At 37.6% G+C, this 17,280-nt stretch overlaps 1 protein-coding gene across 4 annotated transcripts in view; it reads right to left on the bottom strand.

Annotated features, from left to right (window-relative positions):
* Window positions 1–17,280, bottom strand: part of SEMA3D (semaphorin 3D) — a 205,491-nt gene that overhangs the window by 43,902 nt on the left and 144,309 nt on the right. For all 4 annotated transcript variants that reach the window (XM_055300973.1, XM_055300974.1, XM_055300976.1 and 1 more), the window contains 3 exons: window positions 8,857–8,971; window positions 7,576–7,645; window positions 4,869–5,013 (listed from right to left, as the gene is read on the bottom strand). In XM_055300973.1, the coding sequence (XP_055156948.1) occupies window positions 4,869–5,013; window positions 7,576–7,645; window positions 8,857–8,971 (330 nt within the window). The remainder of the gene's footprint in view (window positions 1–4,868; window positions 5,014–7,575; window positions 7,646–8,856; window positions 8,972–17,280) is intronic.

The raw sequence follows: 17,280 nt of genomic DNA on the forward strand, positions 1-17,280 counted from the left end.
CTAAATGTGAGACAAGAATCCATAAAAATCCTAGAGGAGAACATGGGCAACACCCTGTTTGAACTTGGCCACAGCAACTTCTTGCAAGATACATCCATGAAGGCAAGAGAAACAAAAGCAAAAATGAACTATTGGGACTTAAGCAAGATAAAAGGCTTCTGCACAGCAAAAGAAACAGTCAACAAAACTGAAAGACAACCTACAGAATGGGAGAAGATATTTGCAAATGACATATCAGATAAAGGGCTAGGATCCAAGATCTATAAAGAAATTACTAAACTCAACACCCAAGAAACAAACAATCCAGTCATGAAATGGGCAAAAGACATGAACAGGCATTTCACGGAGGAAGACATAGACATGGCCAACAAGCCCGTAGAAAATGCTCGGCATCACTGGCCATCAGGGAAATACAAATCAAACCCACAATGAGATCCCACCTCACACCAGTGAGAATGGGGAAAATTAACAAGACAGGAAACAACAAATGTTGGAGAGGATGTGGAGAAAGGGGAACCCTCTGCACTGTTGGTGGAAATGTGAACTGGTGCAGCCACTCTGGAAAACTGTGTGGAGGGTCCTCCAAGAGTTAAAAATAGAGCTGCCCTATGACCCAGCAATTGCTCTGCTGGGGATTTACCCCAAAGATACAGATGCAGTGAAACGCCAGGACACCTGCCCCCCAATGTTCACAGCAGCAATGTCCACAATAGCCAAACTGGGGGAGGAGGCTCAGTGCCCATCGACAGATGAATAGATAGAGAAGATGTGGTTTGTATAAACAATGGGATATTCCTCAGCCATTAGAAAGGACGAATCCCCACCATTTGCTTTGATGTGGATGGACCTGGAGGGTATTATGCTGAGTGAAGTAAATCAATCGGAGGACAATCATCATATGGTGTCACTCATACGGAGAATATAAGAAATAGTGAAAGGGATTATAGGGGAAAGGAGGGGAACTGAGTGGGAAAAGTTATAGAGGGAGACAAACCATGAGCGACTCCTAACTCAGGGATATAAACAAAGGGTAGTGGAAGGGGAGGTGGTAATGAAGGTAGATTGTGGAAGTTAATGGCATGTAATTTGGAGTCAAGCAGCATTAATTTTTCTTTAAAGATTTTACTTATTTATTCATGAGAGACACAGAGAGAGAGGCAGAGACACAGGCAGAGGGAGAAGCAGGCTCCTCGCAGGCAACCCAACGTGGGACTTGATCGCAGGACCCCAGGATCACCCCAGGCAGGTGCTAAACTGCTGAGCCACCAAGGGATCCCTCAAGCAGAGTTAAATTTAATCCCACTCTTACCACTGCAGACCAAGAAAGAACCTCGCTTTTAAACAAAATCGTAAAGCAAAATAAACCGCTTCTGACAGTAACGAGGATAGTCATTTTCATGTGTCTAGTTCTATGGAAAGGACACCATCTTCCCGATCAAAGACAGTACTGTTCTGCTGGAGACTTTCTGGAGTGTCTTGCTGTTTCCATTACCAATATGGGCCCGAGTTTGGGCTATGAGTAAAAGTTTACAGATCTTCCTTGACTTGCAGTGGGGGGACTTCCCAATGAACACATTGTAAGTCATAAATATCGTTAGGTCAAAAGTGCCTTTACTACGCGTAACCTGGCCAAATGGCAGCGTAGCCTAGCTGCCCAGCCTGGCTCGGGACCCTCACCGTGCTCTGCAACTGGGCACGCTCTTCCAGCACAAAGCCTATTTTATAATAAAGTGTTGAGTATCTGATGTAACGTACTGAATACTGTACTAAACTGAAAAATGGAATGTTTTTAAGTGCGTGGGTTGTTTACCCTTGTGATGGTGCGGCCGATGGGGAGCTGCAGCTCATTGCCCCCTCCCAGCTTCCCCAGACTCTTGTGCTGCATATGAGTAGCCCATGGAAAGACCCAAATTCAAAATTCTAAGTGTGGTTTCTACTGAATATGCATTTCCTTCGCACCATCATAAAGTAAAAAAAAATCAGAACTCAAACCTTTATCAGTTGGGGACGGTCTCTAGTCACAAGGCATAATTCTCAATGCTTTGCTACAGATGTGAATGTGTTTACACATTTAATAAAGCTTAGGAATTTCATGAGAAATACTGATGTTTGGAAAAAATAAAGGAAGAACTCTGATAAATGGCACTTTCTTACACCGGATAATATTTTTCCATTTCTAAGTTGTTAAAAAGAAAGAAATAAAGCAAAAACTGGTATGTTTAGTGTGATGAGCTGCTTCTTTCCTCATTGATGAAGAACTCTCCTCACTGACTTTTATGCATTACTATGGGGTTGAGGGGAGGTCACCTGTTCAGCTTTCAGAGCAGTGGTTGTGTTCTCATGAGGAGAATCCTGTGACCTGTGATTCGTCTTTAAGCCTTGTATGGCATTTTCATGGCTCTTCAGGCAGGAGCAGTGAAGTGGTAACAACAACCCTCTCAGCAGCATTTTTAACCTACACTGTCACCTGAAAAAATATGTAATCTGGATGCATTGTCATGTGATCCTTTTCATTGTTAATTTTATTTTAATTCTTTAGTATTATAAGAATCAGATACTATATATATGTATGTAAATTATTTTCTGTAGGGGCACCCACGTGGCTCAGTTGGTTAAGGGTCTGACTCTTGATTTTGGCTCAGGTTGTGATCTCAGGGTCATGAGATCGAGCCCCACATCAGCCATGCTGGGTGTGGAGCCTGCTTAAAATTCTCTCTTCCTCCCCCTCAGCTCCTCCTCCCTTCTAAAAACTGATATTTTGCAATTAAAATGTAGATGATTTTAGTCCTAAATTCTCCAGTAACATCCAGATAACTGAAAAAAAAATTTTAATGGCCTGAATAGTCATAGTATTTTTTTTTAAAACAAACTCATGTAGAAACAGCTCAGAACATGATAGTCCATGATACTTAACTCTATAGTTCTAGTATAGTGAAATTTCCTCAGCTAGAGTTCCCTGCGAATTTTAACTGTCCTCCTCAAAAAAGCCCCAGATATGTATAATATAAGTTGAAATTCTACATATATTCATTATATATATATATATACACATATATATATACATACACTACAGTTCAGTATACATGTATATAGAATATATATTCAGTAAAAGATATTCTATCGGAAATGAAAATAAATATAATTTAACATAAAAAAATTAATATATCATACTACAAAGACTAATAGCTTGGACTCTGCTGCCAGAGTATCTGGATTTAAAATTCAGGTATACCACTCATTAGCTTTGTGACCTTGTGCAAGTTACTACACCTATCTGTGCCTGAGATTGCTCATCTGTAAAATGGAACCAATATCAATAGCTCTTGTTTCTTAGAATCATTATGAAGTTAAGATTTGTAGAACCTTTACCTGCATACCCTAACCGACACCTTACATTACTGTTGAAGAAATAAATAAGACAAGTGAGTACACTTTGATGTTCAAAGAAAATGAAAAAGTGAATCCTGCAAAGAAGATGTAGTATGTATCTTCAATAGATTATTACTCACCCTTCAAGAAGAATGAAATCTTGCCATTTGCAATGACATGGATGGAACTAGAGGGTATTATGCTAAGCGAAATAAGTCAGTCAGAGAAAGACAAATACCTTATGATCTCACTCATACGTGGAATTTAAGAAACAAAACAGATGAATATAGGGGAAGGGAGGGAAAAATAAAATATGATGAAAACAGAGAGGGAGGCAAACCATAAAAGGCTCTTAACTCTGGGAAACAAACTGAGGGTCACTGGAGGGGAAGGAGTGGGGGATGGGGTAACTGGGTGATGGGCATGAAGGAGGGCACGTGATGTAATGAGCACTGGGTGTTATACGCACTAATGAATCACCAAATTCTACCTCTGAAACCAATAATACATTCCATGTTAATTAAATTAAATTTAAATAAATGACTTTTAAAAAATCATATTATTTGCAAGATATTTTTTCCCCAAAAGTGTGATCACCTTATAATTAGTCCAGAAAGCATATTTGAAACATATTTTATTGGAGAATTATGAAAGGGAAAATAGACATAGTTGTAAAGTGTGTTTCCCAAGTTTAATTAGGTTATGTAACCAGAAGATGAAAAAAGACTTCAGAAAGCCTGGCTATCAACTGTGTCCTGTTTAAGAACAAACATATGAAGAGACAAAATTTAGGAGAATTGGATGGATTAAGTCAATATTTTTGACTTACTTATTTTGATAATTATTTTAGACCTCCTGGTAGAAATAGTCATACTGAATCTTGAGTGAAAAAAAGGCATTTATCTCTTTTTATTAGATCGATCAGCTAGTCCTAAAGTATTTAAACAACTTAAACTGTTTTAATCACATCAACAACAAACAAAACAAAAACTTTCCATTTATAGTGCAAATACAGATTATACAGTGTAAAGTCTTTTTTTAACAGATGCAACATAATAAAGAAATAAATAAACCATTGTAATTGATGTGGTCTTTTAAAAGTGGAAATGAGGACCTGAAGACTCTAACTATATAGAGAGCTGTATGTGGGAAATAAATACTTATTTGACATTTTCATTTAACTTGGAATATTTGTCATTCCAGATGTTAAATCATCTTGATTATTATGTAGACTCACTGAGGATAAGCACATGGGATCAGCATAGCCTGCTCCTTAGGATATAATCCATTGTTTCCTTTACTACTTAAAGCTCTTATTCGAAAGAAGAAAAACATTAAGTTCCAGTGAAGGATGGAAGTGCTAATACATCACTGTGAACGGGTAATAGGTATTTTTAAGACCACAGTACATGTTGCTGTGGTGAATAGCATCGTTTGTTAGAATTAGGAAGAGGATATGGGCTTAAGAAAATAATGTGATTATCAAATTGGATACATACTGTGCCAGGTCGGGGATAAGGAATTCTCCCGTCGTACTGCACCCAGCGATGGTCTGCACTTTCCTTGTGAGCATAAGGACCATTGAAAACTGCTCTGATGTCAGCCATGCTGTACACACAAACCGCCGAGCCTCTGAAGATGGAGCTGAAAACCAGCAACATGATCTAATCACTCCCTGTACATCAGACACTGGGCGTTTATTGAGAAGATAAACCGTGTGTGGACAAGCTTAAGCAGCACATTCCATTTAATAAGTGCTGCAGACAAAACGTGTGGCTGTCCTTAAGGAGCTTATAACCAAGTAATCCTGACAAGAGTGTGATAGCAGTTACATTGCAGATAATTATAGTAAACGAAGCAAGCACACAGACGGGTCCCCATACACGGTTGCCTGTTAAGCTTTCAGACAGTAGGTGGCATCTACAGGGACACCTGATGGATACGTGGGAATCACCTAGAAAAACTGGAGGACAGAAGGAAACATGCAAAAAAAGAGTATCACATTTATATACATGCTTTTGAACTTTATTTGAAGGTCTTACAGTGTAATGCCTTCTAAAACCTTATAAAATAAAGAAATTACATTACCTATTTTTTATAGAGGAACACTTTAGACACAGAAGTAATAAATATCTCATTTATGTTTTCTTAAAGTGAGTGAATGTCCATAAATATTGGCTATTAATAACTTCCTCATACAACTTTTACTAATTTAAAAAAAAGTTAAAGCTATTTTGTGCTTCTTCCTGAATTTCTGAATTTCTTGATGTATGCAACTTATTTGCTACTTAAAAATAATCTTAATCACACAGGAGTGGAGAACACATAATTAAGAAGTGGAAAAGCTCCATGGGAATTCCACAAATTTTTGCAAATTAGTGGTGAAAACTGTTAACACTGTCATCAGATGTTTCTTTTTTTTTTTTTAATTTCTGGAAAATAAAAGACATTTTCTCTGCATCTGAAACTTTCAGGGATTCCTGTTCATAAAACCGAGATCATCCTTTACAATCTAAGAGACATATCATCCCAGCACTACCCAAGTGAGCCAAGGATTCTCTAGCACGAGTAACTCAATCATTAATATTCTTGGAATGACATTAACGGGAAACAGTGGGAGCTGATGGCAAACAGGCAGCTGGAAGGAAACTAGCTGCTAAGAAGGGAGGTAATGCCCCCATAAAAATCACATCCTCTGGCTAGGATATTTTAAAGGAATAATGCATCATGCTCTATGGTGTTGCTCTTTTTGCAGATTACTTACATCTTTTTATTGGACAATGGATGTGGCACTGCTTCCCAACATTATCTCAGTCCTCGGGGCAGCATTAAAAATAGAATAATAAAGTACACCCAGAACAAAGAGTTGACTTGTAACTTCGCACTCTGGGTGGGCAGAAAACTTGGTAGGAGAAAAAAGATAACTATCTTGGGGCTATATTTCCCTGGCACATGTCTATGCCTTGTGTGCGGAACACACAGTGACTTCAAAGACAGTTCTGAGGATGGAAAGATGCCAAGAGGACTAGCGCTGAGATACTTAACTTGAGTAACTACAGGCACTTGTTCTTCCTGCATCTTTTTAGCTCAGATATAAATTAGCAGAAAAATGGAATCCGAAGAGAGCATTCTTAGCCTATCTTCCTTATTTTCATTTTAAATATTCACATTCTCTGGGTCACCTGGGTGGCTCAGCGGTTGAGCATCTGCCTTCAGCCCAGGGCGTGATCCTGGGGTCCCGGGATCGAGTCCCACATCGGGCTCCCTGCGTGGAGCCTGCTTCTCCCTCTGCCTGTGTCTCTGCCTCTTTCTGTGTGCCTCTTATGAATAAATAAATAGTCTTTAAAAAATATAAGTAAATATTCACATTCTCTATCAAAATCACATTTGTTTTCTGCTATCTTCTGAACTGACACAATTGGTATAAGGTGTGAGGTGAACTGAATGAAAGCAATGCCACAGAAAAGACTTATAAATTGCCTACAAACTGTTTTAATAATTTATTCAAAAGGAGGCGGTAAGCCCATTTCTCTTATACCAATACCAATATTGCCAATTCTTCCAATACTAGTATCAACATAAACCACAGCGATTGCAGAGCTGCAGAAGTAAAAAAAATAGTTCAAAAAAGGTATTGCAGGCAGTAATATGTAACAGAATAAAAGTGTCCCATGTTCAAATGTAAGTTACAGAATTAAATGAAATTAATATTAAATAAAATTATGTAAGGTCCATATAATCTTTGAGAAAGCTTCGTGGATGCTAGGATGACTTTTAAGGAAATCACAGAGTCTCAGTGACAAGTACAGGACAGTATTATATTGGAAGAGGACAAAAATACAAGAGTGGATACTAAGAGAACAGCTTTGGTTCTAGCTCACACAGAGAACAGCTATACGTACTAGTTTAGGCACTGAAGCATTATGCACACCACCAACGCCCTGGAAACAATGGAGATGTTTATGTATAGGAAGCTGACTAAATAAATTATGGTAATTGATATGGGACTACTCTGCTGCTATAAAAAGAACAAAGAGACATTTTATGTATTGATATTAAAAGATTTCTAGGAAACACTAAGTGAAAAAATAAAATGAAAATGTGTTTTTTTCCACACAAAAAGAAGGGACAAAGAAACACATAACTATTTCTTTACATGTACATTACAATTGTATAGAAGAATTACAAGCATTTTTTTAAACATACCTGGTTGTGGTAAAGACTCCATATACTACAGGATTTCTTTCATCTCTTGTGGGAAGCAAGTAAATATCCTCTATTAATGGAAAAAAAAACAATTCGTTATATTTTTATATTTCAGTATTACATATTTGCCTTTTCTTTAAGAATACAGTATTTCTGAGACTCTAACAATATGTAAAATTGACATAACAGTGAGAGTCATTCTATTATGACATCAGAAATTCGGGGCTAAAGACTGGTTTTCTCTCTAGCTATGTGCCACTGCACTGGGTGTCTCACTTCCTGGGTGTTTACTCCCATCCCCTGCAAATGGGATGATTTGCTTGCTAATCTCCATGACTATTTCCAGTCAGAGGTATGTGATTTCTTACAGAATAGAAATTAGAAACATACATTGTTTTAACCCTCCAATGTAAAAAAAAAGTCTTGTCCTGTAACTGTGCCAACTTACTAATAATTCAATTACCTACTTGCTAGCAATATAAAAATAGCTACCCACGTTACTGTGCAGAATGACGTCTGTAAATACTTGTTCAGTATCTTGTTACTACCGGAGCACTACCGACACCAAGGTAGGTGTAAATAGCATCCACTGTAAGGTCGTTGGAGATGTGAGCACGCTTACCTGTAACATCGGGGATCCACCGTCAAAACTGAACATATAATAGACTTAAACATATAATATACTTTAAATACCATATGGCAAAATCCTTCAATGGTAAAATCATTTTCACATTGCAAGGCAAAAATAGTCCAAAAATAAGATTTGATGATGCTAACTTCATATATCACTGAAAAAATCCTCCTAGAATTAACTTTGGGAGCAGTAAAGAGGGGATATGAAAGAGAATAACCCTTCTGACACTTGCCCGAGCATTCTTTTTCCCACCAAGTCAGAGGGGCCGGTTCCCCAGTCCCGTGCTCTCCAGCAGAGGGCACCGCAGAATAAGGACGAGTCCTTGCTGCCTGCGAGCGGCTGCTTCGCAGGTGAAGGCCACAGAAGGAGGGGCGGTTCTGCAGAGGCACTGCCAGCAGCTCTGTCTCCTGCTGCAGCCTTGTTTCCTCCTAATTTTGAGGAGGCTGACAAAGAGGGGAATTGCTTCAGGACAATATGCCTCGAGACCCGGAGCACACCCGTGTTCTTCGTGTGTGTGTGTAAATTCAGTAATAACACTCCTGCAAGCTGTCCTCTGCTATGCTGGGGGCGAAAATAAAGGCCTGATGTATTCATCAGTAAGTCATTTTTAAGACAACAACAACAACAAAAAGGAGCCTGTAACTTACGAAGCTCATCAAAATGAGTATCGGCTCCATCATTTCCAGGAATTGAGCAAATCAATCTGGCTTTAAGGAAAGTTGTCCATTTGTTTATCAGGCTGCGCTGTCCTCCAACATCATTCTGAAAAAAAAAAAGGAAAATAATAAAGATACAGGGTTAACATCATTGTTTACAAAGTCAGGGAGCCCAGATTCAGGGCCTTGAACTTTCCAATACAGGAAAAGGCTCCTTAACACTGCATGCTTTCCTCATGGTTGGATGAACGGTGTATACAACAGGGCTCTACTGAATGAGCAGAGGTGAGTGGGGCGACAGTGTACATGAATGAGGCCTGCAGTCAAATCTCACCTCTGCATATTTTTGCCCCATGGCCAACAAAGGGCTATTTAACTCTCCAAGTCTCTGTTTTCTCATTGAAAAAATATAGCTAATGCCTTGAAATTGGTTATTTTGATGATTTAATGGAAAAATCTGTGTACAGTGCCTAGCACAGGGCCAGACAACATGTGTTCCATAAATACCAGCCCTGACCTGTATATTATACACATGATGAAGATCATGATATACAGCCTTTAGAAATATGCCTTCCTATAGACTTAAAAAGTCTTTTTTCCAAAATTAGTGTCTTACCAATTAAGCAATAAGGCAATGTAAACATACATATAAACCAATCTTGTTTTAAATACTAATTGATGTTTTTCTATACTTTGACTCTGAAATATTTCATTAAAATGTTCTTTAGACACTTACCAAACATAAGCACTTAAATCAATTCAGTAAAATAAATTCAATAATTCAGCAAAAAAGATCTGTGTCTTATTTTTAACTTAATATGTTTCTATGAGCATTAAATTAATACAGTTTGTTATCTGACTGGACTTGATGTGCTATGTTTACAATAAGTAAGATGACACTGTTTCATGGCATAAATACAGGAAGTACTTAAATCAAGCTTTCAAAAATTACTTTTAGAGTCACTATTTCCTTTAATGTATTTACATCTAAATGTAAATTATATAAACATTTTTATCCTTCATGCAATCTATGTTTTATAAGATTAATAAAAAGTTCACTATCAAATACTAACTCTGAATATTTAGGAACTGTATTTCCTGTGCTTCTTTAATCTCTGAAAATTAAATGAAATTACAGAAAAGTATGCAAATGACTACTCCAAACAGGAGAATTCAAAGTCATAGAATTACTTGCTCTTCTTCAAGAAAGTGGGGGGAAGAAAAGGAAGGGGATGGAAGACAGAGAGCCCTTTGAGTATTATCTTGGGTGATGTGGAAATCCAAATTCCAGATGATATAATTTTAGTAACAGAGCAAATTTCAGAAAGCTATAGATTTGTGGGGGAGCTCAGAAGACAATGAAGTCCCTGAGACCACAGGCTGCAGCCAGCCTTAGCCTTAGCACCTAACACCAGGGGTATCCCAGGGCACCCAGAGTGAATGAATCTCATTTTATTTTGTTTTATTTATTTGAGAGAGAGAGAAAGTACTGGGGGGAGGGACAGAGGGAGAGAAAGAATCTCCAGCAGACTCCTCCCTGCGCATGGAGCCTGACTCGGGGCTCGATCCCAAGACGCCGAGATCATGACCTGAGTCAAAAACCAAAGTTGGAGGCTTAACCAACTGAGCCACCCAGATGCTTCATGAACCGCACTTTATTTCCCCTCTGCTAAACACCAGAATACTTGTCAGTAATAACTCTGTATAAATAAGTAATAATTTTTATATTTCTTTTTTGATGTGTTCTTCAGGTTTATAACTATGTAAAAGGGGAAAAAAAGAAATTCAGGACATTTAAATTCAGTATTTCACGTATGAACTAAAGTTTGCACTTGAACAAAAAAATTGCACCTCACAGTTTGCACTACGTCTCTCTCTGTTTTAAATTTTAAATGATCCAAATCAATGAGCACTTAGTCTTGGAACACATGTGTAACTGAGTTCATGTGTGTTGGCAGATACATAATATAAACTCAACGATAAGTACAGCAATTGTTTGGAAACTGGACCAACAAAAGACCTTTCTGGCAATAGTATTTTGACACTGATACTGTTTAGAATTGCTGACACATGGTGATAATACATAGCAAAGGAACATTTAGTTGATTTTCTCGTAATTATTCATTCTTTCCAGAAACCACACTCCCTACTCTTTTCATCCAACACCTACTGTACATGTTACTAATGCCCTGCTTATCAGGTGTTTAATAATACATGTTTGGTTATTAGTGAGTAACTAAAAATACAAGATAAAAATGAAAAATATCCTTAGAAAGTATAGATAAATGCCAAAAAAATTAAGTTTCCTTTGAAATGCCTTTGTAGTGGAAAAAAAGAGGACAGGCATTGCTGTGGAGGTAGGTTCAATGTTATTTTTAAAATGAGAGGTGAATTCAGACATGCATAGATTGGAATATTCAGGAAATATTCTAGGTGCTAGAAATTAGAGAGAAAGGACAATAGGTGGAGCACTTCAGAACATGTATGGAGACCCAGGACAAATTTGGTTTAGATGAAGACTGGGATAAAATGAAAACAGGGGAGGAAAATGTTATAAAAGGAAATCGGGGTGCAATCCAGGAAGCCTTTAATACCAGACCAAAGCATTTATATGTCATTTAATAATATGCTATGTAGTACAAAGAATTACTACAAAGAAGTGGAAGAAAATGAATACATAATAGATTTCACACAATAACCCTCTAAAAACAAACATGTCTGTAATCGTTGTTGAATTTAGGTTTTGTAAATGGTGTTTCCACTCTTGCAGTATCATTGCTCAATAATAAAAATAACCAATATTTCAGCCACTATTGGATGATTAATGATGGCTGCAGCTTGAAGACAGATTTATCTAGACATGACCTTTATTTTTACTGCTCACATCCTCAGATCATTTAATAAATATAAATCCAGATGTTAATATGAATAGGCAAAAACACTAATGCTTCTTTCTAGTAATGGTAAATTCTGTGTTAATGTTTAGTAGGATTTCAGGGAGAAATATGTTACCTAGAGTCACTCAGAAAGAAAGAGATTTTTAAATAAATTTAAAAATAAAAAGTAAGATACCTCCCCATCTTTCTCATGAACTTTGATTTATATCTTTTCAAATTCACATGTTCTTTTATAAAAATATAAAATATTTTTATTTTAGCAGAGCCCTACTTGTACTAAGCCAAGTTCTAGTTAAAATATTTAAATTTTAGTGCATTCTTCACACACATGTATAATATTTAAAATTTTTCATTGCCCATATTTGCATATTTTGAGTCAGCAAGAAATACTAAAAAGTGTTGATTCAATATACACAAGGGAATTTATCAGCTACCATTAATTTAACACCAGGGACTATGTTTGGTTCACTGCCTTACCCCTAGCAGAGTAGTTGCTTGAATTATTTTGTTAAATGAATGAACAGATACAGAATATGTGCTTTACAACATTCCTTTAACAGGTGTATACATCACTACTTCATCATAAAAATTAGCAATGGCATTCTCTTTTAAACATTTTGTGAGATAAAAAGTAACAATAAATGTCCATTTTCAAACAGCACCCTCTTTCTATTTGCAGTTATCATCCTATTTAAGACAAACTATGACAAAATTCTAATGATTCTAGGTTCAAATTTGTTGGATGGGAAAGAGTCTCATACTGTACCCTGCATACTGTAGTCTCATACTGTAGGCTGTATATATATTTATATATATATACATATATATATGTATATATACATATACATATATATATACATTATATATATAAATAATATATATATATAAATAATATATATATAAATATATATATTATATATAAATATATAAATATATAAATAATTTATATATATATATAAATAAATATATATATATATATAAATAAAATATATTTTATTTAACCTGACAAATGGAAACTGGAATCCTTTGAACAAAAGAATCTTTAAATGTTCCTGCCTATCCATCTAGCAGCCTTCTCTGGCCTCAAGGAATAAAGAAGATAAAAAACAAGCAAAAAAAAAAAAAAAAAAAGGTCCAGGTCAAAGATGAAAGCCACCTGCTGTCAGCAGGGAAACAAGTATAATTTCTGGGATACACGTTCTCAGGAGTGGATTATAAGCACTTAATGACTGGATAGTAACTCTTACAGACATCCAGGAGCATGACCTGGAATGGCAAAGTTCAATTCACAAGGAGTTGTATTTCTCCTGTAGGCAAGGGTCAGTTGGCTGACTGCTGACCAGCTCTCAGTCCCTGGATTTGTTTGGAAAGCCACAAAATCCCCTGAGAACTTTAAGCCCAGAGGAGGGCTAAAAGGGAGGTAACCACTTTTGTACTAAATTGTCACCTCCTTGCTTATTTTTGTGAAGTTCTAAAGAACGCAACTATCTCACTAACACAATAGATTTACTATTGAGATGTCAGAATCAGCAGCTGAGAGTCACCGGCCACTTCTGTGCCTCCACTCCATCACAGCTTCTTTGTGGTCAGATTGCCAAAAGCCTTGACAGTCTCTACACAGAAATAGAGATGAAAGTAACAAAGAAATTAAATGTAAACCAGCCAGACCACATGGGTTCCATCTGGGTGGTGAGCACAGAGGGTGACTATTTTCTTATTCTCTGTGGCTTTTTACATGTTTGTGACATTTCTTAATTTTAAAAACAGAAAAGATGAAAGATGAAACAAAGCACAATTTACAACCTTTCAGCAGCTTTAAAATAAACTCTCTCTGAGTCGGGTGATTGAGTGACGGCTGCATAGTATAAAATACTATGATCGCTACTTGTAGGCTACTAATGGGTAGATGAGTCAGAAAGCAGGTTAATGGTGATTCCATTTTGCTTCTACTGTCCCAGCAGATTCAAGGTCTTATAAATCTTACATAGACACGTAGAGTAGCTACAAACTGTCACACATGAACTTTCATTGAGTATGTCTTTTGACCTTTGGGTCACTATGCTGGGTTCATCTGCTAAACACAATGTTATCTGTACACATCATCCTCTTTGAGGATCTCTTAGCACTTTATAAAATGGTCCTTTTCACCTGAATCTCAGGAAAAAGTTGTTGTTGGAAAATATAAGAAATGACTTTTAGCTCCAATGCTCTTCACGCCTAAAGACTTTATAAATCAGTGAAATCACCGACCCTTCTGTGGACATGTTGTATTCCATTATAATATGGGTTAGCATTCAGACATCTGTAACCATACTAATGAGTTTAAGTTGAAAGACACCAGGCTTTTCTGATCAACAAATACTGAAGAATGACCCATCTTAAGCACTTATAGAAAAGAAAAAAAGAAAGAAAGATTTGATGCTGGAGCCAGACTGGTTCACAAATTCTTCTTTGCTTAAAATCAGTTCTTTTGCCTAATGCTTTTCTGCATCTTTGTGCAGTCAAGAGAATGGAATTCCCAAAACGCTTTGAAAACCCTCATCTATGCATCTTTTATGCACACTTCTCCCCAGTTCCAGCCATTAATGACATTTAATGTCAGAGATTAATTAATGAATCAATAACATCTACTTCTTTTGAAGTGTAATCTAAGTACTACAATATTGTAAATCAATGAACATATTTTTTCCATAACTGAAACTGCCCCAATTGAGGTAAACACACAGGCTTCCTATTGATCCTTTTTTACGCATTCAATAAGATTAGAGCAATATGATACTTTTGTGTTTTCAATGTAAGGTCTGCTGTATTTCAATACATCATTCATATTCTTTATCTGATCTGTCATTTGTGATAACAGCTGTCCTTTGTGGGGTCTAAACAGTGTCCTGTTGGGATGTGGCTCCTAATCGCCTGAAGACCCGTTACACCAAGAAATACTGGAGATGGGACCACAGCAGCTGACATTTCAGAGCAGCTGCCCACTGTACTCCCCCTGTGCTCCCTCAAACTTCACGCACTTATTTCTAGAGACTAATTTTAGAATTTTTGTAAGCCTCAATCCAGATGGTCTGTATGGGGCTGTATAAGTAAATAAAAATGATAAGGGTAATCCAAACACAGAATGGCCTGTTTAGAAGCTGGAAACTATAATGGTGGGTGATGAGACAGAAACAAAAAAGTAGAATCTGGAATAAGTGATTCCAAGAGCCTCACAAGGAAAGCGTGCCATATACACTAAAGGACAGTATTATTATACTGACAGCAGAGCTGAAATGGGGACATTTTTAATACATTAAATAAACTAATGTTAGTGAATTTACATGGACTGAATCAAATGACAGGACCGTATCGTTGTGTTTTCCTTTTCAGCCCGGATCTTCCCTCACAATGTGCTGTAACTACTTTTCATCATGTTAGCTGTTTCATTGATATGCAAAATAATAATAATGATAATAATAAAGTCATGACCACTAAGAAATAAAAGCAAAATCAAGAGTCTTCTACTTCACCTACAAATAATCTTGAATCTCTCAGTGGTAAAAGAAACAAAACTATACAAACTCAAACGTCTCAGACAAAGGAAGAGGAGAACAAAATAGACAAAAAAACGTGTATGGCAGGTATTAATAAGCATGATAATTTTAAGGCATCCATTCTGAAGAAACTTTCAAGGTAACCCATATATGTTTTTTTATTTTTTTCTGGAAAGGACTCTAGCGTTTAGCGATGATTGTTTTCAATTTGCCACTGGAGAATCAAAGTGGAAAACATGTTTTTCGAACTACTCCAAAAGCCTGTAAAGATTATTAGACATGCTGGACCTGATGATACACTCTACTAAAAATTTCAGTATATTTCTAAGAATTTAACAGTTAAAATTAGGTAGATCTAGGCACGGTAAGCAGTTTTTTGTTTTGTTTTGTTTTTCAGGTTAGATCAGAGCTTGGTAAATTAAAAAAAAAAAAAAAAGAAAGAAAGCCACAGGCAACAGTATAAATTCTTGCCTAGGAATTTCTGACAGGAAAACAGATGGAAGTGAAGCAAAAGCACATCTGTAGCTCAGAGCTCTAAATCTCTCATTTAGGTTGTAAGTGACACGTTAAAAGTAAGCAAAAAAAAAAAAAAAAAGAAAAGGAAAAAAAATCCCACAACCCGGCAGAGATCAATACACACAGAATGTGTCATCGGCCTAAAAACACAAATCTTCAAAGGCAGCAATTGTCCAAATAGGACCATATATCAACGTGGACAATGCAAGTGGAATTGAAGCAAAGGTCTATTAATTAGCCCCCCAGGCAAGTGCTGGGAAGGACCATCCAGACTGAATTCCTGGCTGGACAATGGGAATCCTGCAGAGCAGAGGGGAGAGCTGGCCTAGCCTAGGCTGGCACCCAGAGTGGCTGGCACCCCTAAGCAAGCTGCCCACAGTGCTTCCAACGGTGAAGAGAATCCAAGAGTAACGCGAAACAGCCTCAGGCGAAAAGTTGCAAGCAGGCCTCCCTGGGGTGACTGGCATTTCCGCCTGGAACTTGAATTCAGGGACACACACGGGCAGTGACGACCACCCTCCCAGAGAAGCAGTGTTCAGGGCGGTTTCACCTGTCCTTTTAGGTGGCATGCACCTTGCCGCAGAGACCCGTGGGACCCACTGCTGGCCGGAGCGGACCGGGGTGGCAGGGGCACCGCTGGGCGCTTGAGAATATTGACCGTATGACAGGATCAAGAATCACAAAGCCAGGCGGGTCTTTAGAGACCATCTAGGCTCAGCCTCGTGTGATAAAGATGCAAAAACGGAGTAAGAACTTTGCCTGGCAGGTGGGGACACCCCTGAGAAATAAATTGTCAGTAAATGCGTTCTCACACATACAAAGATGGACATGCTGAGTTGGAAAGAGATTCCTTAGACGAAGGTACTTATTCTCTGTCCTTGATCAATATTTCTCTAAGAAATGATACCCTAATTCAGCTTCTTTACTGTTTTTAGGGTGTCTCCCTGTCCACGCCTCTCATCTAAAAATTTCATAGTTCAAATTGTCGACATATCTCCCAAATCCTTTTGACTACGTCCAGCAAGAAGATCCACCCTCCAAGTGCAAATATTGCTAAAAAATGAAGGCAAAATAAGAACAATTTCAGACACTGACACTAATTAAGTTTGCAGTCTTCCCACTAACCTCTAGTAACTGACCTGTCTCTAACCAGCGCCTGTCCCTAACATGCACACACCACCCTTCCACTCCCAGCAGCTAGTTGCCCTGGTCCCGAAAGTGTGAATGTGTATGCGTGATGTGTGCGTGCGTGTGCCTGTGTGCACATGATTTTTGATATTTAACTCTCTGTAGTATGACAAGGAACTTACCTTATTCACACATCAATCTTCTGCATTATTGACTGCTTGAAAATAGAGACCTACGTCACTCTGGTTTTCCAGTACCTTCCTCAGGATCCGCCATATCCCAATGCATATGATCTCATTTAAGTCTTTCATTTGTTTGGTAACACAGTCATGGAAGAG

Source organism: Nyctereutes procyonoides, unplaced genomic scaffold (assembly GCF_905146905.1).
Source record: "Nyctereutes procyonoides isolate TBG_1078 unplaced genomic scaffold, NYPRO_anot_genome, whole genome shotgun sequence".
Classification (NCBI taxonomy): domain Eukaryota; kingdom Metazoa; phylum Chordata; class Mammalia; order Carnivora; family Canidae; genus Nyctereutes; species Nyctereutes procyonoides.